Below are 21,976 nucleotides of genomic sequence, written 5' to 3' on the forward strand. Positions count from 1 at the left end.
GTGTCCATGTTCTCTGGCTAGGTTCTCCAGGTTCTCCAGCCAGGTTCTGTAGCCATGTTCCCTCGCTAGGTTCTCCAGCCAGGTTCTGTCCAGGTTCTCCAGCCAGGTTCAGTCACCAGGTTCTAGTCAGGTTCTCTTGCCCATTTCTGTGGTCAGGTTCAGTCCAGGATCTTTTGCCATGTTCTCTCCAGCGAAGTTCTTCTGTCTCTAGTTCTGTGTAGGTTCTGTCTTCTTAGTTCTGTGTTCTAAGTTCTGTATTCTAAGTTCTGTGTTCTAAGTTCCGTGTCTTGCTGTCTTGTTACATCTGTATTTATACCAGTTGATTCAATCCTATCAATCTCTATTACAAAGGTTAGGGCGTTTCTTATCTCCATTCCAGGGAGTAAAGATTATGTAGCTTAAGCATGATTGTTCGTAGTTAAAGTGATTAATTACCCGCCTGGCACTTAGTTAAGAGGTTTTATTCCCTCCCTAACTTCAGGGGAAAATCCCTACCTGGGGAAACAACCTTTCTCGGAGACCTTGGTTAAAACACATAGTGCCAAGAAGGTGAGCAAACATATTAAGAACAGTATGCCATATATGCCAGGTCCCTTGAAACAGCAAGCATGGACCGGCTCCCGGCAAATTCCCCCTTTTTTATTTTTTAAAAGCGGGCATTAAAAAGAAAAACCTGAAATGCTCTCTTGTATCCATTTTAAGAGTAGGATTGGCGCTTTCCGCTATTACCTGAGTCCTGATCTATCACCCCAGGGAGAGCTTGCCAATCCTGCACTTTCCCGGGGTGGAAAGGCTGCAGTGGGGTTAAGGATAAGGCTCCTTGGGCCTACCTTCTCCCATGCCTTTACATTTACCTTTCCGGCACCTTTCCTTCCTCAGAAAAGCATGGACATACTTCTTGTATAAAACATTCCATCTGACTGGGCGTAACCTTAACTCCTCTGCTAGCAAGCATATGTGTTAGATCAATACGGAGTCTTTTTTCTTTAGACACAGTATGGCACATCTTCTCAATCTAAGAATCAATACAGAGTCTTCTTTCTTTGGACTCAGTATGGCACATCTTCTCAATCTAAGTTCTGTACTATCCACCTTCTTACCCTACTTATCCTCTATAGGGGGGTCTGCAGTACCCTGGTGGAGTCCTATCCGTCCCGAGTGTGGGGTTCTCAATGGGGGGAGGGGGGCTTACCTAGGGGAATCCTGTTCCAGGGGTTCCCAAAGGTGAGGACGGAGTCGGCGAAGACTATCCACCCTCTTCCTATGGTGGAGTCCTATCCGTCCCGAGAGTGGGGCTTACCTAGGGGTCCCTGTTCGGGCACCAGATGCCGGGGTCCAACCCCAGCGGGTCCAGGGGTCCCCAAAGGTGTGGACGGAGTCGGCAAAGAAGGAATGACACGGAGACAGCGTTCAGTTGATCAGCAGCCTAGCCAGGATCTCCAGCCAGGATCTCCAGCCAAGTTCTGGTCTGGATCTCCAGAGAGGTTCTGCCTCAGATCTCCAGCCAGGTTCTGTGTCCATGTTCTCTGGCTAGGTTCTCCAGGTTCTCCAGCCAGGTTCTGTAGCCATGTTCCCTCGCTAGGTTCTCCAGCCAGGTTCTGTCCAGGTTCTCCAGCCAGGTTCAGTCACCAGGTTCTAGTCAGGTTCTCTTGCCCATTTCTGTAGTCAGGTTCAGTCCAGGATCTTTTGCCATGTTCTCTCCAGCGAAGTTCTTCTGTCTCTAGTTCTGTGTAGGTTCTGTCTTCTTCGTTCTGTGTTCTAAGTTCTGTGTTCTAAGTTCTGTGTTCTAAGTTCTGTGTCTTGCTGTCTTGTTACATCTGTATTTATACCAGTTGATTCAATCCTATCAATCTCTATTACAAAGGTTAGGGCGTTTCTTATCTCCATTCCAGGGAGTAAAGATTATGTAGCTTAAGCATGATTGTTCGTAGTTAAAGTGATTAATTACCCGCCTGGCACTTAGTTAAGAGGTTTTATTCCCTCCCTAACTTCAGGGGAAAATCCCTACCTGGGGAAACAACCTTTCTCGGAGACCTTGGTTAAAACACATAGTGCCAAGAAGGTGAGCAAACATATTAAGAACAGTATGCCATATATGCCAGGTCCTTTGAAACAGCAAGGATGGACCGGCTCCCGGCAAATTCCCCCTTTTTTTATTTTTTAAAAGCAGGCATTAAAAAGAAATACCCCAAATGCTCTCTTGTATCCATTTTAAGAGTAGGATTGGCGCTTTCCACTATTACCTGAGTCCTGATCTATCACCCCAGGGAGAGCTTGCCAATCCTGCACTTTCCCGGGGTGGAAAGGCTGCAGTGGGGTTAAGGATAAGGCTCCTTGGGCCTACCTTCTCCCATGCCTTTACATTTACCTTTCCTTCCTCAGAAAAGCATGGACATACTTCTTGTATAAAACGTTCTGTCTGACTGGGAGTAACCTTAATTCCTCTGCTAGCAAGCATATGTGTTAAAAGATCAATACAGAGTCTTATTTCTTTAGACTCAGTATGGCACATCTTCTTAATCTAAAGATCAATACAGAGTCTTCTTTGTTTGGACTCAGTATGGCACATCTTCTCAATCTAAGAATCAATACAGAGTCTTCTTTCTTTGGACTCAGTATGACACATCTTCTCAATCTAAGTTCTGTACTATCCACCTTCTTACCCTACTTATCCTCTATAGGGGGGTCTGAAGTACCCTGGTGGAGTCCTATCCGTCCCGAATGTGGTGGTTCTCAATGGGGGGGGGGCTTACCTAGGGGAATCCTGTTCCAGGGGTTCCCAAAGGTGAGGACGGAGTCGGCGAAGACTATCCACCCTCTTCCTACGGTGGAGTCCTATCCATCCCGAGAGTGGGGCTTACCTAGGGGTCCCTGTTCGGGCGCCATATGCCGGGTCCAACCCAAGCGGGTCCAGGGGTCCCCAAAGGTGTGGACGGAGTCAGCGAAGAAGGAATGACACGGAGACAGTGTTCAGTTGATCAGCAGGCTAGCCAGGATCTCCATCCAGGATCTCCAGCCAAGTTCTGGTCTGGATCTCCAGCGAAGTTCTGGTTAGGATCTCCTGCCAGGGTCTGTGTCCATGTTCTCTTGCTAAGTTCTCCAGCCAGGTTCTGTAGCCATGTTCCCTTGCTAGATTCTCCAGCCAGGTTCTGTCCAGGTTCTCCAGCCAGGTTCAGTTACCAGGTTCTAGTCAGGTTCTCTTGCCAATTTCTGTAGTCAGGTTCAGTGCAGGATCTTTTGCCATGTTCTCTCCAGCGAAGTTCTTCTGTCTGTGTAGGTTCCTTCTTCTGAGTTCTGTCTTCTTCGTTCTGTGTTCTGAGTTCTGTGTTCTAAGTTCTGTGTTCTAAGTTCTGTGTTCTAAGTTCTGTGTCTTGCTGTCTTGTTACATCTGTATTTATACCAGTTGATTCAATCCTATCAATCTCTATTACAAAGGTTAGGGCGTTTCTTATCTCCATTCCAGGGAGTAAAGATTATGTAGCTTAAGCATGATTGTTCGTAGTTAAAGTGATTAATTACCCGCCTGGCACTTAGTTAAGAGGTTTTATTCCCTCCCTAACTTCAGGGGAAAATCCCTACCTGGGGAAACAACCTTTCTCGGAGACCTTGGTTAAAACACATAGTGCCAAGAAGGTGAGCAAACATATTAAGAACAGTATGCCATATATGCCAGGTCCCTTGAAACAGCAAGCATGGACCGGCTCCCGGCAGCTATTGTAGGAATTTTTTTTAAAATATATTTTATTGATCTTTTTTACAGAGAGGAAGGGAGAGGAATAGAGAGTTAGAAACATTGATGCGAGAGAAACATCAACAGCTGCCTCCTGCACACCCCCCGCTGGGTATGTGCCCACAACCAAGGTACATGCCCTTGACTGGAATCGAACCTGGGACCCTTCAGTCCGCAGGCCGATGCTCTATCCACTGAGCCAAACCAATCCGGCAAGCTATTGTAGGAAATTTTAAAACTACAGTAGGTCCTCAGGTTATGTCAGAGATCCATTCCTACGGTGCAACATAACACAATTTTCGCCGTAAGTTGGAACCCACCTACATAAGCACCTACGTCACTCACATGGAGCACATACACAGCAGTAATGAAGTGAAACAGTAAAAAGAAATTTAAAAGAGAGATAACAATTCCTGACCTTTACTTGTGGTAAATAAATAATAAAAAACATAAAGCACATATGTTGAAATGCCGGAACTTTTTTTTTTTTATAAATAAATGGAAAATGGCGACATAACCACGAAATGACATATGTCGAATCGGATGTAACCCAAGGACTGTCTGTATAAAGAAAATATAATTATTTATATTCCAAACCCAAAAATAACTACTGTTAACATTTCATCCAGTTTCAACAGTGTTTATGAAATTAAGATCATACTATGTATCTAATTTTGATTCTTTTTTCCTTAATGTTATATAAATTTTTTCCATGTCAGAAATGTTTGTAGACTTATCAGCCAGGCTGAGTAGACCTATTTTTAAAGGATGGTATGCTTATAGCTGACTGAATAGAAAACTACAGGGTATTTGGTTTTTTATAAGAAACCCTGCCTCCCTTTCTTGCTTCTAGCAGTATATTTCTGGTGGATAAACATATTTTCTACCATCAAAATAGCACCTGATAGTGACTTGCACATCTGGTTCTTCAGTTTACACCCTTGGATTTATACGTATTTCTCTTTGACAGGTAAATACACTGAATAAAGAACTACAATCAGAGTTCATGGAAGTAATGAATGAAATCTGGGCTAGTGATCAAGTAAGAAGTGCTGTCCTTATCTCATCAAAGCCAGGCTGCTTTATTGCAGGTGCTGATATCAAGTAAGTTTTATTAGAGTTGATTTAAAAAGAGGGGCTTGTTGCGTAAGCCATGTAAGACTAAAAATAGCCTTTTCTTAAAGCAGTTGAAAACAGTTCAAATTCCTATCTCAGTAGAATAAAAATATTATAAAATTAAGCCAACAATGAGATGCTATTTAAAAGTTTGAAAATTATCATGTTAGCAAGCCCTTGGAGAAATGAGAAAGTTAATATATTACTAATTGGAATGCCAGTTGTACAGCCACTTTGGAGAGCAATTGGCGGCATTAGTAAAATTGAAAATGCAGCCCTAACCGCTTTGGCTGGGTGGATGGAGCATCAGCCTGCGGACTGAAGGGTCCCAGGTTCGATTCCGGTCAAGGGCATGTACCTGAGTTGCGGGCACATCCCCAGTAGGGGGTGTGCAGGAGGCAGCTGATGGATGTTTCTCTCTCATTGATGTTTCCAACTCTCTATCCCTCTTCCTTCCTCTCTGTAAAAAATCAATAAAACATATATATTTAAAAAAAAAAAAAATTGAAAATGCATGTACCATAAAATCCAGTGATGCCTCTTCTAGGTATATATGCTAGACAAATCCCACCCTTATGTTTAAGAACCCATGCACAAGGATGTTCAATTCTGTATAGTTTAAAATAGAATTTGAAACAAGCTAAATGTCAGTCATTTGGAAAATGGATAATTAAAATGTGAAATATTCACATGATAAAATACTACAAAACAGTTCAAAGGAATTAACTAGATCCACAACATAATATTAGAGCTCAAAAACATAATGTGAAGTTAGAAATAAAAGGCAAGTTATTGAATGTTTCCTACAGTATGTAGTTTATGTAAATGTTTTTAAGCCATACACGAAATATTCTTTATATTTTTTGTGGACACAGATAAGTAGTTGCTCTGGAAGGATACAATACAAACATGAAAATGGTTGTTTCAGGGTAAATGAAGTGGCTGGTAGGACTTGAGGTTGTCAAAGGGAACTTTATTGATGCAACTAAAACTTTCTTTTTTTAAGTGGTAGATTGTATACCTGTAAAACTTGTTTACAGTTCTTTAATACATATACAGTATAAGCAGAAGAAATTATATCTTAATGTTAGTTTAATGGGTTAAAATGTGAACAGTTGCTGAAACCGGTTTGGCTCAGTGGATAGAGCATCGGCCTGCGGACTGAAAGGTCCCAGGTTCGATTCTGGTCAAGGGCATGTACCTGGGTTGCAGGCACTTCCCCAGTAGTAGATGTGCAGGAGGCAGCTGATCAATGTTTCTCTCTCATCGATGTTTCTCTCTCATCGATGTTTCTAACTTTCTATCTCTCTCCCTTCCTCTCTGTAAAAAAATCAATAAAAAATATATATATTAAAAAAAAATGTGAACAGTTAATTCTGTCAAAATAGGGGTATTTATTATTCTTTGTGCTTTGGGCAATGCTGGCCAATATTATAGGCTTAATAATTTGCACTTAAGGTGTTTGTATATTTTTAAACCTTGCTGTAACATTGTGTATCCATTTTTGTTTGTGTAACTAAAAATTTATAAATATTCTGTTTAATGTTTATTTTTTAGGAAAAGATTATGTGTATTGAGTGCTTTGTTTCCTAGTTCAGTTATTTGAGACTAGTGAGACACTACTATACCTGGCAGTAGTTAGCTACATCCATAAGAAAATACTTTTGGCTTCCATAAGGCTAGTTGAGCAATTCCCAGCATATAAAATGACAGAAAAATAGTTGTCTTTGGTCAGAAGTACAGAATTCACAACTTAAATGTGATCAGAAACAAAGTAAGTAGGAAATGAAACAAACTAAAATTAAAGGGCATGGTTTACATTATTGCAGCAGACCTTTTTTGATCGTTAGGGGATCTATTTAAGATTTTAGATCCCTCTAAACAACTTGAAAGCTTTTTTCCCCCTGCCATTTTGACTGCTGTTTAATCTGAAAGCTACCTCATAGTGGAAATATTTACTAGAAGATGATTTTTCTCATGTTCAGAGCTTTTTAATCTAATAATTAGTTATTGAAGCGAAAATAAATTGTGCCACATGTTTGTTTCATGTTCTCTGGATCCAGAAACTTAACACTCTTTTTAGAGAGACGATGCCACTGATATTAGTGCTCTCTGAGGCAGATCCATACTTAAACTTGTATTTAAAGACTCACCACCACACATTGATGTAGGATAGGACCGAGGCTGTAGTAGGTGAAGTATTTAACAAAGTGGGCTACAGTTTCACCTTTGATTTTCTTTTGTTCTCGGCTTTCATGTTTACTGCAGCATGATAGCCGCTTGCAAGACCCCTCAAGAGGTAACACGGCTTTCACAAGAAGGACAGAAAATGTTTGAGAAACTTGAGAAGTCTAATAAGCCTGTTGTGGCTGCCATCAGTGGATCCTGCTTAGGAGGAGGACTTGAGGTATGGGTTTATTACGGAGTCACTGTTTAGCCCAGTGTTAGGACTCGCCCACTGCAAACTTTTATAGGCTAGTTTTGCCTGGGAAAAGTTCTCAGAAAATCAGCTTTCTTTTTAGTTATCAAACTTCTGGATCTGTTTTAATCCTTAATCTCATGGCTCAGCATGTGAACCAAGTGTGATGTTTTCATTTATAAATTGAGAAGGTTTCAGCTAGATCTCTTAGCTGCCTTTCAGTTCTAAAAACCTGGTTAAAGTTTGCAGGGCAAAGATTCAGAAGTACAATGCATGCTCATGAGCTAAAGTCTAGTTGAGATACACAAAGCATAATTACAAGTGCTTTGTGAGTAGTAAAGGTGGTAAAAACTAAAAGATTTGAGAGAGGAGATGCTTATTAGACTAGAGCGTGTAGGAAAGAAGAAAGGGAGAAGAAAATAATATTTATCGAGCATTTCTCACATGCTGGCTTCTATGCTAGCTACTTTCACAACAATTAATTAATTAAGGAAAGCCGTGCCTGGTCCTAAAAGATAGGCAGAATTTGATTAACCAGAACGGGGGGCGTGGGGGGCATCCCACATATGGTGAGGTGTGAGCAAAGACAAGGGATAAGAGAAGCCTATGAGGACATCACAGGTAGAGCTGCTTGATTGAAAAGGAGTCTGTAGGGTAACGGGCTTCTTAAGCTGGGCTGCATGTACAATTGCGTGTGCATTTTTCTATGGAGAGCTCCCATAGCTTTCAGCATATTTTTAAGGAAATCTTCAGCCCAAAAAGAAGTTATTAAATTAGGGGAAAGTATGAAATAAGGCTGAAAGGGTAAATTGTAGAAAGCATTAAATGCCAGCCCAAGAAATTACAGTTTATTCTGTGGGCACATTCCTGGTCTAAAGAAGTAATCTTTGGACCCTCACAGATTCTAAACTGTTATAAGATTACATTTTCTAACATTCCAATTTTCTTTTCATTTGTTCGAAGCTTGCCATTTCATGCCAATACAGAATAGCAACAAAAGATAAAAAGACAGTATTAGGTGTCCCTGAAGTCTTGCTGGGGATCTTACCAGGAGCAGGAGGCACACAAAGGCTACCCCAAATGGTGAGTTAAGACCCCCCTCCCCCCACTGTGAACTTCAGAACCTTGGTACTTATGTGCCCCTTTGGTAATACAAAAGGCGTAGTATTGGGTATTCATTGTAGGATTTAGAAATCAAATAAAATACGAATATTTAGGATCAATAGCAGATTTTTCCTGGTATTTATTTTTTTCAATTTATTTTTTAATTTATTTTTTCAGTTTCTTGGATTAAAATTATTAATCAGGGTTCTTTGTTAGTCCCTGAGGAAGGATAAAGATAAATAAGATACATGTCTTGCCTCTTTGAAGCTTATAATTTAATCAGCTCCTTCTCTGCATAGTAACATCTTACCAGTTTTGCAAATCCATGGGTCATATTTCATGATAAATATAAAGGCAGACCTTTCCCCTGATTTGGATGATCTCATTGTTTTATTGTATAGAACCAAAAGAGGCTGATTGCAGAAGTTACCTAAATGTGTATTAGTATGTAAAATATAAGATAAAATGTAACAGATTGATAAATAGCAGGGGTTAGTCTTTCCTCACTTTATTATTTATTTTGCTCAGTTGAAGGATTTATAAACTGTAATTGTTACTCTGATATTTTTTCCCCTATGTTCTGATCCTTACTTGCATGTTAGGTGGGTATACCTGCCGCTTTTGACATGATGCTGACTGGTAGAAACATTCGTGCGGACAGAGCAAAGAAAATGGGATTGGTTGACCAATTGGTGGAACCGCTGGGTACGTGTTAGCATGTCTCAGAGTTGGGCCTTATGAAATTATTTATTTCCTTAAAGAGTTAATATCTTGCATATTGATTAGAGTGGAACTCATACTCTTAAGGAATGAGTCATCATTTTGAAGAGTGAAGTTTTCTAAAAATTATAATATTGCCCAGCCAACATAACTCTGCAGTTGAGTGTTGACCTATGAACCAGAAGATCATGGTTTGATCCCGGTCAGGGCACATGTCTGGGTTGCAGGCTCGATCCCCAGTAAAGGGGTGTGCAAGAGGCAGCCGATCAATGATCCTCTCTTATCACTGATGTTTCTATCTCTCCTCCTCCCTTCTTCTCTGAAATTAATAAAAAATATACTTAAGCCCTAACCGGTTTGGCTCAGTGGATAGAGCGTCAGCCTGCGGATTGAAGAGTCCCATGTTCGATTTCGGTCAAGGGCATATACCTTGGTTGCGGGCACATCCCCAGGAAGGGGTGTGCAAGAGGCAGCTGATCGATGTTTCTAAGTCTCCATTCCTCTCTGTAAAAAAAAAAAAATCAATAAAATATATATTCAAAAAAAAATATATATATATACATACTTAAAGTGATAATAATAATAATAAACAAATAAACAGATATCCTCCTGTTGTGGATTTCTAGTTTAATTTTGTTGTGGTCAGAGTACAATTAGTCCTATTTGCAGTTTCCCCATCTGTGAGTGCATAGTTCATGATTCCTCCACCCACCAGTGTCTGATCTGACGTGGAAAGCTGTGCTGAAAGTGGGTGCTAGAGCCTTTGGCTTCGGCATGCCTAGGTTTTTGCCTACCTGGGACTCATCTAAACCTGATTTGCATTCCAGTCTCTTGTGTTTGTTTTTGCAGGACCAGGAATAAAACCTCCAGAGGAACGGACAATTGAATACCTAGAAGAAATTGCAGTTACTTTTGCCAAAGGACTAGCTGATAAGAAAATATCTTTAAAGAGAAGCAAAGGATTGATGGAAAGTGAGTGTTGTTATTAAAGAATAAAGGCAAAGCTTCTTTCCAGGGAGTTTCATTTTATTTGCTGTAAATTTTAAGTGAGGATAGGGTAAATGCATTATTTTCTGGAAGCATAAAGTTAACCTTAAGGGATATAACAACTCTGCTCTAGGGTTAAGTTCTGAACCTTATACTCGTAAGTTAAAACTATTTTTTTTAACTTTTTATTTTGGAACATTTTAAACATTAATACAAAAGAATTCTGTAAGTGTATATTATACTATTACAACACCCAGCTGAAGCACTTATCACATAATGAAGCTATGTTTGAAGCTGTGCTTAAGTTGAAATGTAGATTTTGTATATCAGAGTAAAGAGCAGTTCTTTCAGAACTATTGAATTTTTATGGAGTTTACAGAACAAACTAACAAGAAATGCTTATTGCCAATAAGTATCTAAAAGCTTTTTACCTTACAGGATTGACATCGTACGCCATGGGTATTCCATTTGTCAGGCAACAGGTTTACAAAAAGGTGGAAGAACAAGTACGAAAGCAGACCAAAGGCCTCTATCCTGCACCTCTGAAAATAATTGACGTGAGTCTTTTCCCCTCTCAGATTTCTTATATTTTCCTCCTTTGTATAGCACAATACTCTTTAATAGCACAATACTCTATTGCCATTCTGGACTATATATGCCAGTACAGAAGTTCTTAATTCTGCTATTAAAGTACTTACCAAAAATAAGGATTCATATAAATTGATATATTTGGGGATAATAGGTGCCAGGCATATTTATTAGTTGATGAGTTTAAAGCTGTCACTTATAAACCAGGATGGAACCTATGTCATATCAATATGTCAAGGCCAGTAAAATATTGAGCATTTATAAAGAGTTGAAACAAAACTGATGGCTATATTCTGTCCTTAGTTGAAACCATTGTCCGTACCTACAGTGTCTCACTGACTTCCCCATTGCCATAATTATACAAGAGATGTAATGATATAGGAAAGTTCCGAAAAGAACAAAGAATAGGTGAAATGATCAGAGGGTTAAAGAAACTTCTACCTAAAGATAGACTTTAAAACAGAACTCTCTGATCTGGAAAGTCTGAGATTAAGAGAGCGTATAATTAAAGACCTCAAAATTGGAAAATGGATTAGCCAACAGATATATTTTGGGCAGAAGACACCAAAGAACATAAAATATGAAACATAATCCCCTACCTCCATTCATCTCACAGTCAGGGCTGGGGAGATTAGACATGCGTATGTGGTAAGGCAGATAACAGTGTGAGGGACATTATAAAGCAGTATAGGACTACTGCCAGATACTTGGGACGGAGGAAAACTGCTGAGTGCTCAGAGGAGGGAATAATCACTGTGAACCAAAGAGGTCAGGAAGAGCAGGATTTGCCCTGAGCCCTGAGAAATGGGTAGAGAGTAGGTGAAAGGAAAGTGGGGCCAGGTCAGGTGGGCATTTTGAGTGTAAAGTTTCAGAAGGTGGGAAGCACCAAGCTCTTCAAGGAACTTTATTGAGATTAGGTGTTGTAGGAGGACAGTGAGATGTCTGCAGAAAGGCAGATCAAAGCTAGCTTGCAGAAGGTTGGTCAATAATGAGTTTAGAAATTTGTTCTGGCCCTGGCCAGTTGCTCAGTGGTTAGAGTGTCAGCCTGCACGCTGGAGGCCCATGGGTTCGATTCCTGGTTAATGGCACATACCTGGGTTACGGGTTCGCTCCAATCTAGTCTTTAAAAACTAACAACACTAGCCCTGGCCAGTGTGGCTCAATTGGTTGGGTGTCATCCTGATCACTGAAAGGTTCCCTGTTAAATTCCTGGTTGGGTCACATGCTCGGGTTATGGGCTTAGTCCCTGGTAGGGGTTGTGCAGGAGGCAGCTCATAGATGTTTTGGCCTCACATCAATGTTTCTCTCTGTTACTCTCCCTTAAAAATCACATAAACTTTTCTTTAAAATAAGTGAAGAAAGAAGCGAAAAATAAAAATTAACAACACTAGGCTGGCTTGGCTCAGTGGTTGAGTGTCAACCTGTGAACCAGGAGGTTACAGTTTAATTCCCCGTCAGGGCACATGCCTGGGTTGCTGGCACAGTCCCCAGTGAGGGGTGTGCAGAAGGCAGCTGATCAATGATTCTCTCTCATCCTTAATGTTTCTATCTCTCTCTCCCTCTCCCTTTCTCTCTGAAATCAACTTGAAATATTTATATATATATGTGTGTGTGTGTGTGTGTGTGTGTTTAAACAAAAACTAACAACACTAGTAATTTTATTCAGCCTTCTCTGAATAAATCCACTCCAACAGTGAACAAGTATTTTGTATGTTTTTTAGGTGGTCAAGACTGGACTTGAGGAAGGAAAAGAAGCTGGCTATCTTTCTGAATCTCAGGTAAAGTTTTTTCTTGTGATTTTTGCTTATTAGATATAAGAAAACAAAAGATCTGAGAATGTACAAAACTGAAAAAAGGAAAAGTATTCAAAGCCTAGTAAAACATTTCCTCCGGTGGTTATCATTTTTTCTGATTAATCTCAGTGGGCAAGTTCTTGTAGATGCAAGAAACCCTGGTGGCCCCAACTATCTGAACTTGCTCTCAATGACGAAGGTATAACAAGGAAGAGCAGGGGCAGAGTTACAATTCCTTCAAATGAATAGTTTGGACATTTTGTTCTGAAGTCAGTCTGATTATATTGTGATAAAATGATACATTGATAGAAAAGTATAGTCCTTACTTGTTAGGGCCTAGCGATAAAACTTTGAATTAGAAAATGAAAGGAAATGTTTTTTTGCACCCACTAAGAAAAAAAAGAGAAAGAAAAAAAATAAATTAATTTAAAAAAAATAAATGAAAGAAGAGAAGGGATACAGGAACCAGCCTCGCTCCTTTTACTTTCTGAGTTGGTGATACGGCAAATTTTCAGTGGTTTGGGTTGTTTGTAAGTTCTAAGCAATCATTGAAGAATGATTGCTCTTTGGTAATAGGACAAAAGGTATGGGAAGATCTCAGGACAAGTTCCAAAGAAAACATGTCTGTACTTACTGCTTACTGCAGTGCACTTCTGATTTATTCTCTTCCATCAGTAAAATGGAAGCATATTTTATGCATCAATAATTGTCCACCCTGCATGTGTTGTACTAGGTTTTTCCTGTCTATTCTACTTAGCACTACCCATTAAATTCATGAACACTGATGGATTTCTACCCACACTTTGAAAATCACTGGTTTGTGGAATCACTGCTAAATCAAGATTAGTAAAGCATTGATTCTGTAGAGCAGTGTTTCATGTTTTATGAGGACATGATAGCAACTTTATTAGAGGGATTCCTTCTTTGGAATACTATTTGGAACCTTGTAATTATAACAATAAATTCTAGTAATATTGGTGATGACAATAGCTAACATTGAGACCCTAGTCATTTACTAGTGTTCTCATTTAATCCCCACAATACTGTTAAAAGAGGCATTGTTTTCCCATTTTAAGGATGAAGAAAGCTTCACAACTGAGAAATGGCAAAGCCAGGATTCAAACCCCGTTCTGTCAGACCAGACTCTAAAGCCCGTGCTCCTCACCACTAAGTTGAGACTTGTTCTCCATAAGTGGTGATATACTTTTTAAAGTGGTAGGTCCCGTGTGGGCCACCTGCTACAGTGGCAAGAGAACTGGAGTTGAAAGTCATACTGCTTGGGTTCAGGTTCCATTTCTGCCACTCTGAGGCAGTGTGACTGTGAACAAGGTCATTTAATTTTTCTGGGCCTCCTCTTCCCTATCTTTAAGCCAAGAGGGTTGCTTGAGATGATCATGAAGATCCATTTTGGCTCTGACACACTAATGCCATGAAAAGGGTTACCATGACTCTAGAGAATGAGCTTAGTTCTATCCAGCACCTTTGAAAGCAGTAGTCGGAAAGTGCTGCAGATGAGAAGGGTAAAGAGAAGACGCGTCCATAGGAGACAGATGCCAGCACAGGCACCGCTGAGACCCTGAGGGCCTGTGGCTTTGCTTGTGTGACCTCTGTTCCCCAGAGAAACCACACGGAAGGAATCCATATCACCGAGACTGTGAAGTTCTACTTTTCCTTGTTCTTTTGTACATTTCAGAAATTTGGAGAGCTTGCGATGACCAGAGAATCAAAGGCCTTGATAGGGCTGTACCATGGTCAGGTCCTGTGCAAGAAGAATAAATTTGGAATGCCACAGAAGGAGGTTAAGTAAGTTAAACTCTTCCCAGGAAGCCCTGTGGACTTTCCCACGTGCTAAGCTTGTAGGTGTCTTTGGGAAGATCTGCAGAGCTAGATTTATGTCTTCAATCTTGCCATAAACTACCTCTGTCCTGGGCACGTTAGATCCCTATTCCTACCAAGAACTTTTTGGCTTTCTTTTCAGTGATCTCGGCATGATTGAAGATCAATATGATTCGATCTTCTTGGGTAGTCCAATTCTTATAGACCTAAAGGATTTTTGAATTTAACTTTGAAAATCAGTCATTTATTAAAGGTGTATTTTTATAAATAATTATTTGAAATACCTTATGATTATGTCTGCTTTAGTTGGTTTATTGGATGGTAACTTGGGCATTCTCCTGCTTTTACGGAAATGATTAAAAGTTGTTTACTAGAAGTCTTTTTATCCTTGCCTTTCAGGCACCTCGCTGTTCTTGGTGCAGGGCTGATGGGAGCTGGCATTGCCCAAGTCTCTGTGGACAAGGGCCTACAGACAATACTTAAAGATGCTACGCTAACCGGGCTGGGCCGAGGACAGCAACAAGTGTTCAAAGGGTAAGCCTGCTTTCTGCCATTGCCAGGAGTTAGAATGGTTTAGTGGCTTTTTGCCATCATTGATTCCTTTTTGCTGAACATGATGAGTACTAGATGCTCCATAGCTGAGCTTTGTTTCCTTTGATCTTGTTGTTAATCCTCACCTGAGGATATTTTTCCATTGACTTTTAAAGAGAGTGGAAGGGAGCGGGAGAGACACACAGAGAGAAGCATCAATGTGAGAGATGAATACATTTGGAACACATTGATTGGTTGCCTCCTGCAGGGATCAGGCCTACTACCGAGGTACGTGCCCTTGACTGGAATTGAGCCTGTGACCCTTCAGTCCAACTGTGGAGGCTCTATGCACTGAGCCAAACCGGCTAGGGCTGATTTTTTGAAATGCTAATTCCTTCCTTTACTTCATGTTGTCACAGATATTATATTATAAACTATTAGTATTATTAGACTCTGTAGTCTTTGAGTGCAGAAGAAAAATCTTTATCTATTAGATATTTTTAAATGACATTTATTTTTTTTTTTTTTAAATATATTTTATTGATTTTTTACAGAGAGGAAGGGAGAGAGATAGAGAGTCAGAAACATCGATGAGAGAGAAACATCGATCAGCTGCCTCCTGCACATCTCCCACTGGGGATATGCCCGCAACCCAGGCACATGCCCTTGACCGGAATCGAACCTGGGACCTTTCAGTCCGCAGGCCAACGCTCTATCCACTGAGCCAAACCGGTTTCGGCAATGACATTTATTTTGTACTTTGGTATCAGACTGAAAATTGTGAATTTGATAGTTTCCATGTAATAGCTTATTGTTATGGCCTGTCTTTGTGGAGAGAACTGAGGTTAGGAATGAGGAAATGTGAGTCACTGCACATTGAAGGTAGCACTGGGACCAGAACTCTTGAGCCTTGTTGACTGGCGTGACTGTGGAGAAGCAGTTGATTGATTTGGTTCCACAGTGCCTGAGGCTTTATAAGACTGTCTCCATCTTACCTCTGAATTAATAAAGAGTAAACATTATTCTCCCTCTGCTCACCTAACCCTCTCCCCACACACACTTGCTGCCTGTTTTTCAGAGGGGAATAGTGGAGCAGCAGCTTCTCCAGATGGGAATTGGTTTCAGCTCAGTTCTCTGCTCCACTGCAATGGACAGGCTGGCTGCACTTAGAATACCTGCATGTGACTTTTAGCTGAGTGAGCATTTTTTTGTTTCTCAAGTGGATTAGATAGCTTAAAGCATGTTTTTACCCCTTTTCTGCAGAGAAGCTCATCTATTGCTACCAGGGACCTGGCAGATTTAATCATTTTGGCAGATTATTTTAAAATAACAAGGAGTTGGAGCAAAAGAAAGCACGTGTGCTAGACATCAGCATCGCTCTTAGACTAGCCTGCAAGCGCCCCGCAGCATTTCATAGTCACCTAGTGAGAAACTGCTACTCTAGAACAGCTTCCTCCCTGGATCTCTTTTGGGTCCAGGTGTCCTGGTTTCCCTTTTACCTTAGAAACACCAGGCTCCGGTGAATGCCCCTCACCAGACTGCTGGCTTGGGACCTACATGGATCCTGTCCTCCCTCAGAAATAGTTTCATTAGGCATTGGCATTAGAGCAACTGATTATATCTTGAACTCTGACAAGTTGTATTGTTTGCTGACATGGTTTTCAGAAACCAGGAGGTTTGAACCCATACTTTTAAGACTTGCATACTTCTTTGAACTTACCTTGTGGCTTTAATTTTTCTTTTTGGTAAAGGAAATTAGTGGAGGGGCTTTAGCTTCATTCTTCATTCAAAGGAAAACTCTAGGTCATTTATTCTGAAAATATGGTCAGATGAAAACCTAAGAGAACCTGTTTTCCTTGGCAATCTATAATAATGAAAGTATAATATGCTAATTAGACTAGACAGCCAGACGACCTTCCCAACAAAGATGGGGCTGCAAGGGCCTAGCTCCTTGCACGAATTTCGTGCATCAGGCCTCTAGTAAAAAATAATCAGATAAATGTTTGAGTAGCAGAAATCCTTTTAGCTCTCAGTGGGAAAGAAGAAACCTTGAGTTAATATTTTATGTGATCAATACAATATGCTACTAGGTATTGACTGGAAAGTTGGTTAAGAATATAAGAAATAATTCTTGGTCTCTGTCCTCTAGAAAATTATAAATACAGAATAACCAAATGATTTTTAAGCAAGTATAAAGCCATATGGTCTAGGGACATGGGTTGGCTGAGAGCTGCTCTTAGTTTTGCCATTCTAGTATTTGTGTTTACTCCTCATGGCAAAACTGTTTTATGAATGATACAGTTTATGTAAATTGGGCTCTGAGAGGCATCTTGTAAGAGAAAGAATGTGGACTTGGGGGTTCGCTGTCTTTGAATCCTTGTGCCCTAGGTACCCTGGTACCTAGCTCTTTGACCACAAGTCGCTCTGAGTCTTTTTGAGCAAGTCAGCTCCCTCAAAATGGGAATAAGACCTCACAGAGTTGGTGGAAAACATAATATACTCTCTGGCCCATGGACAGTCAATAAATGTTAGTTTCCTACTCTTCCCTTTTGACTAGAAATTTTTTTTTCTAGACTGAACGATAAAGTGAAGAAGAAAACTCTAACATCATTTGAAAGAGACTTCATTTTCAACAACTTGACTGGGCAGCTTGATTACCAGGGTTTTGAAAAGGCCGACATGGTGATTGAAGCTGTTTTTGAGGACATTAATCTTAAGCACAAAGTACTGAAGGAAGTAGAAGCGGTAAGTAAGGGGCCTGAGTACTTGAATCCTAGTATAGTGAGTGGAGGACACAGATATGGGGTTTAAGGAACTACAGGAAACTCATTGTTCTTTTTATGAGGAGCCCAAGCCTAAGTTCTTATGTGCGCTCATGCACGCTGCATGCTGTAAATGTCAAGTGTAAGTCCTATGGGAGGAAAATGAAGTAGCTTATTATCCTAAGCACAGGTTTGTTAGCCGATATGGGAGTTCAGTCACCCAAGCATACAGATAACCTCACTATGTGTTTTAACCAAGGTCTCTGAGAAAGGTTGTTTCCCCAGGTAGGGATTTTCCCCTGAAGTTAGGGAGGGAATAAAACCTCTTAACTAGTGCCAGGCGGGTAATTAATCACTTTAACTACGAACAATCATGCTTAAGCTACATAATCTTTACTCCCTGGAATGGAGATAAGAAACGCCCTAACCTTTGTAATAGAGATTGATAGGATTGAATCAACTGGTATAAATACAGATGTAACAAGACAGCAAGAGTCAGAACTTAGAATACAGAGCTTAGAACACAGAACTTAGAATACAGAACCAAGAGAGACGGAACCTAGGCACAGAACCTACACAGAACGTTCTCTAGAGACAGAAGAACTTCGCTGGAGAGAACATGGCAAAAGTTCCTGGACAGAAACTGGCCTCAGAACCTAGAGACAGAACCTAGCGAGAGAACATGGCAAAAGATCCTGGACTGAACCTGACTACAGAAATTGGCAAGAGAACCTGACTAGAACCTGGTGACTGAACCTGGCTGGAGAACCTGGACAGAACCTGGCTGGAGAACCTAGCGAGGGAACATGGCCACAGAACCTGGCTGGAGATCCTGGCTGGAGATCCTGGCTAGGCCGCTGATGAACTGAATGCTGTCTCCGTGTCCTTCCTTCTTCGCCGACTCCGTCCACACCTTTGGGGACCCCTGGACCCGCTGGGGTTGGACCCCAGCATCTGGCGCCCGAACAGGGACCCCTAGGTAAGCCCCACCTACCTAGGATAGGATAGGGATGGATAGGACTCCACCGTAGGAAGAGGGTGGATACTCTTCGCCGACTCCGTCCACACCTTTGGGAACCCCTGGAACAGGATTCCCCTAGGTAAGCCCCCCCCCCCCATTGAGAACCCCACACTCGGGACGGATAGGACTCCACCACAGGGTACTGCAGACCCCCCTATAGAGGATAAGTAGGGTAAGAAGGTGGATAGTACAGAACTTAGATTGAGAAGCTGTGCCATACTGAGTCCAAAGAAAGAAGACTCTGTATTGATTCTTAGATTAAGAAGATGTGCCATACTGAGTCTAAAGAAATAAGACTCTGTATTGATCTTTAACACATATGCTTGCTAGCAGAGGAATTAAGGTTACTCCCAGTCAGACAGAACGTTTTATACAAGAAGCATGTCCATGCTTTTCTGAGGAAGGAAAGGTAAATGTAAAGGCATGGGAGAAGGTAGGCCCAAGGAGCCTTATCCTTAACCCCACTGCAGCCTTTCCACCCCGGGAAAGTGCAGGATTGGCAAGCTCTCCCTGGGGTGATAGATCAGGACTCAGGTAATAGCGGAAAGCGCCAATCCTACTCTTAAAATGGATACAAGAGAGCATTTGGGGTTTTTTCTTTTTAATGCCTGCTTTTAAAAAATAAAAAAGGGGGAATTTGCCGGGAGCTGGTCCATCCTTGCTGTTTCAAGGGACCTGGCATATATGGCATACTGTTCTTAATATGTTTGCTCACCTTCTTGGCACTATGTGTTTTAACCAAGGTCTCTGAGAAAGGTTGTTTCCCCAGGTAGGGATTTTCCCCTGAAGTTAGGGAGGGAATAAAACCTCTTAACTAAGTGCCAGGTGGGTAATTAATCACTTTAACTACGAACAATCATGCTTAAGCTACATAATCTTTACTCCCTGGAATGGAGATAAGAAACACCCTAACCTTTGTAATAGAGATTGATAGGATTGAATCAACTGGTATAAATACAGATGTAACAAGACAGCAAGAGTCAGAACTTAGAATACAGAGCTTAGAACACAGAACTTAGAATACAGAACCAAGAGAGACGGAACCTAGGCACAGAACCTACACAGAACGTTCTCTAGAGACAGAAGAACTTCGCTGGAGAGAACATGGCAAAAGTTCCTGGACAGAAACTGGCCTCAGAACCTAGAGACAGAACCTAGCGAGAGAACATGGCAAAAGATCCTGGACTGAACCTGACTACAGAAATTGGCAAGAGAACCTGACTAGAACCTGGTGACTGAACCTGGCTGGAGAACCTGGACAGAACCTGGCTGGAGAACCTAGCGAGGGAACATGGCCACAGAACCTGGCTGGAGATCCTGGCTGGAGATCCTGGCTAGGCTGCTGATCAACTGAACGCTATCTCCGTGTCATTCCTTCTTCGCCGACTCCGTCCACACCTTTGGGGACCCCTGGACCCGCTGGGGTTGGACCCCAGCAGAGTAGAGGCAGATTTCTCACCATTTGGGGTTGACCGTAAGCCATAACAGAAGTTCTTCAGGTCTAGGCAGCAAAGGAAATAGGGAGAAACAATTTCAACAGGCAGGATTCAAATGGCTGCTTTGTGGAAATACTGCTTTTTTAAATATATATATATATATATATATATATATATATACACACACACACACACACACACACACACACACACACACATATATATATGTTATTGATTTCAGAGAGGAAGAGAGAGGGAAAGAGAAATAGAAACATCAATGATGAGAGAGAAGCATTGATCGGTTGCCTCCTGCATGCCCCACACAGGGGATCGAGCCTGAAACCTGGGCATGTGCCCTGACCAGGAATTGAACCATGACCTCCTGGTTCATAGGTCAACGCTCAACCACTGAGTCATGCCAGCTGGGCTGCTTTGGTCTTTATCCCAAATGCTCTTTGTCACAGTTCTTGAGATGGGATGACAGAAACAAAACAAGTACTTGTAATATAAAGAAAGAGCCCAGAAAAGAAGAAATGGCAGTAATCCAGGCATGAGATAGAGCTGATGCCTAGACTAGCCTACAGTTAGACAAACAGAGAGTGGGCTAATACATGATACAAATAACATGGTGCTGACTTGACAACACTCTAGGTGTTTTGAGTAGTGAGCATTGCTATTAGATGACCGTCTAACCCACTCCTTTGACATTCTTCACAAACCTTCTCTCCAAACTTCTCACTGTCTTGGTTGTCCCTTTAGTATCTTCATCATGTCTCAGTGCTCTGTTGCCATATGACAAACCACGTGAAAACAATTCACAGTTCTGCAGTTTGGATAGGGCTTCCTAGAGGCGGCTGGTCCTGAACCATGTGGTTTCACTCAGCTCATATGACTGCATTCAGCAGAAAGCTTGGTTGGAGCGCCTCCCAGTGGCCTCCCTCTGCTGGTGGCCTCCCGCACTAGCAGTCAGCCAGAACTTCTCTACAGCATGGCTGCTGCCTTCCAAGAGGGCAAACGCAGAAGCTACTGGGCTTAAGGCTAGGCCTGGAACTGGCAGTCACTTCTGCTGCATTCCATTGGTCAAAGCAAGTCACAGGCCAGCTCAGATTCAGGGGAGGGAAATAGACTCTTCTCCTGGATGGAGGACCAGCAGACATGTACAAGAGGGGAAGAGTTCTTGCCAGCCATCTTTGGAGACATTGGTTTGTTCTTCATAAAGAATTTTGCCACCAGCATTGGACACTGTACCACCGTATTGTAAGTGGAGACTGCGGTAGCTTTCTTACAGTCGTGCTCTGCTGTCAACTCACATTATACTTTGATGAACTAAAATCCTGGGACCTTTATCAGGGGATCACTGCCAGTTCAGGTCTTGTTCATCAGGTGCCGTTTAGTTCTTTTTTTCCCTTTTTAAAAAATCTTAGTGCAATACTTTATCCCCATTCTAATTTATCTTGTTTTACACTCAGCTTTCAGTGTGTTGAATATATCTTGAACCTCAATTTTCATCTTTGATGTTAGGCTTCTCCCTGTCCCAGATTTGCACAAATGCCACAGGTGTGCTTTCCATGTTTTCATCCAGGCATCTGAATTACAAACATGAATAATTTGGGATCATGGACAGAATGCTGAGAAGGGTCTACATTATAGACTATTCTGCAGGTTGATAAAGCTGATAGTTAATAGTATTCATGTACTGTAGATATAATTATAGTGGTGTATCGCTTTTTAGTAGCACAGTGTATAAAATGAGGTAGGCATGCACTTTATGGCTTATTCTTATAAAGGTGAAGGGCGGGGGTGTCATAAGCTTTCAGACTTGAGGGCAGATCCAAACAAGAAGAGGACTGACACCCATGCTGTATATTGAAATGACTGAGTTTTGATTCAAGGTCACCTTTTTTCAGTGTTTATCTGAAGTGACTTATTTATG

General features: G+C 41.4%; 1 protein-coding gene across 1 annotated transcript in view; it reads left to right on the forward strand.

Annotated features, from left to right (window-relative positions):
• The window catches only part of HADHA (hydroxyacyl-CoA dehydrogenase trifunctional multienzyme complex subunit alpha), a 36,219-nt gene that overhangs the window by 8,929 nt on the left and 5,314 nt on the right, over window positions 1-21,976 (forward strand). The window contains exons 4-13 of the mRNA XM_036335128.1: window positions 4,701-4,834; window positions 7,115-7,253; window positions 8,229-8,348; window positions 8,972-9,074; window positions 9,939-10,061; window positions 10,515-10,633; window positions 12,386-12,442; window positions 14,151-14,260; window positions 14,693-14,827; window positions 17,398-17,569. Coding sequence (XP_036191021.1) covers window positions 4,701-4,834; window positions 7,115-7,253; window positions 8,229-8,348; window positions 8,972-9,074; window positions 9,939-10,061; window positions 10,515-10,633; window positions 12,386-12,442; window positions 14,151-14,260; window positions 14,693-14,827; window positions 17,398-17,569 — 1,212 coding nt within the window. The remainder of the gene's footprint in view (window positions 1-4,700; window positions 4,835-7,114; window positions 7,254-8,228; window positions 8,349-8,971; window positions 9,075-9,938; window positions 10,062-10,514; window positions 10,634-12,385; window positions 12,443-14,150; window positions 14,261-14,692; window positions 14,828-17,397; window positions 17,570-21,976) is intronic.

The sequence above is a fragment of the Myotis myotis genome, unplaced genomic scaffold (genome assembly GCF_014108235.1).
Source record: "Myotis myotis isolate mMyoMyo1 unplaced genomic scaffold, mMyoMyo1.p scaffold_m19_p_14, whole genome shotgun sequence".
NCBI classification, from domain to species: Eukaryota; Metazoa; Chordata; class Mammalia; order Chiroptera; family Vespertilionidae; genus Myotis; species Myotis myotis.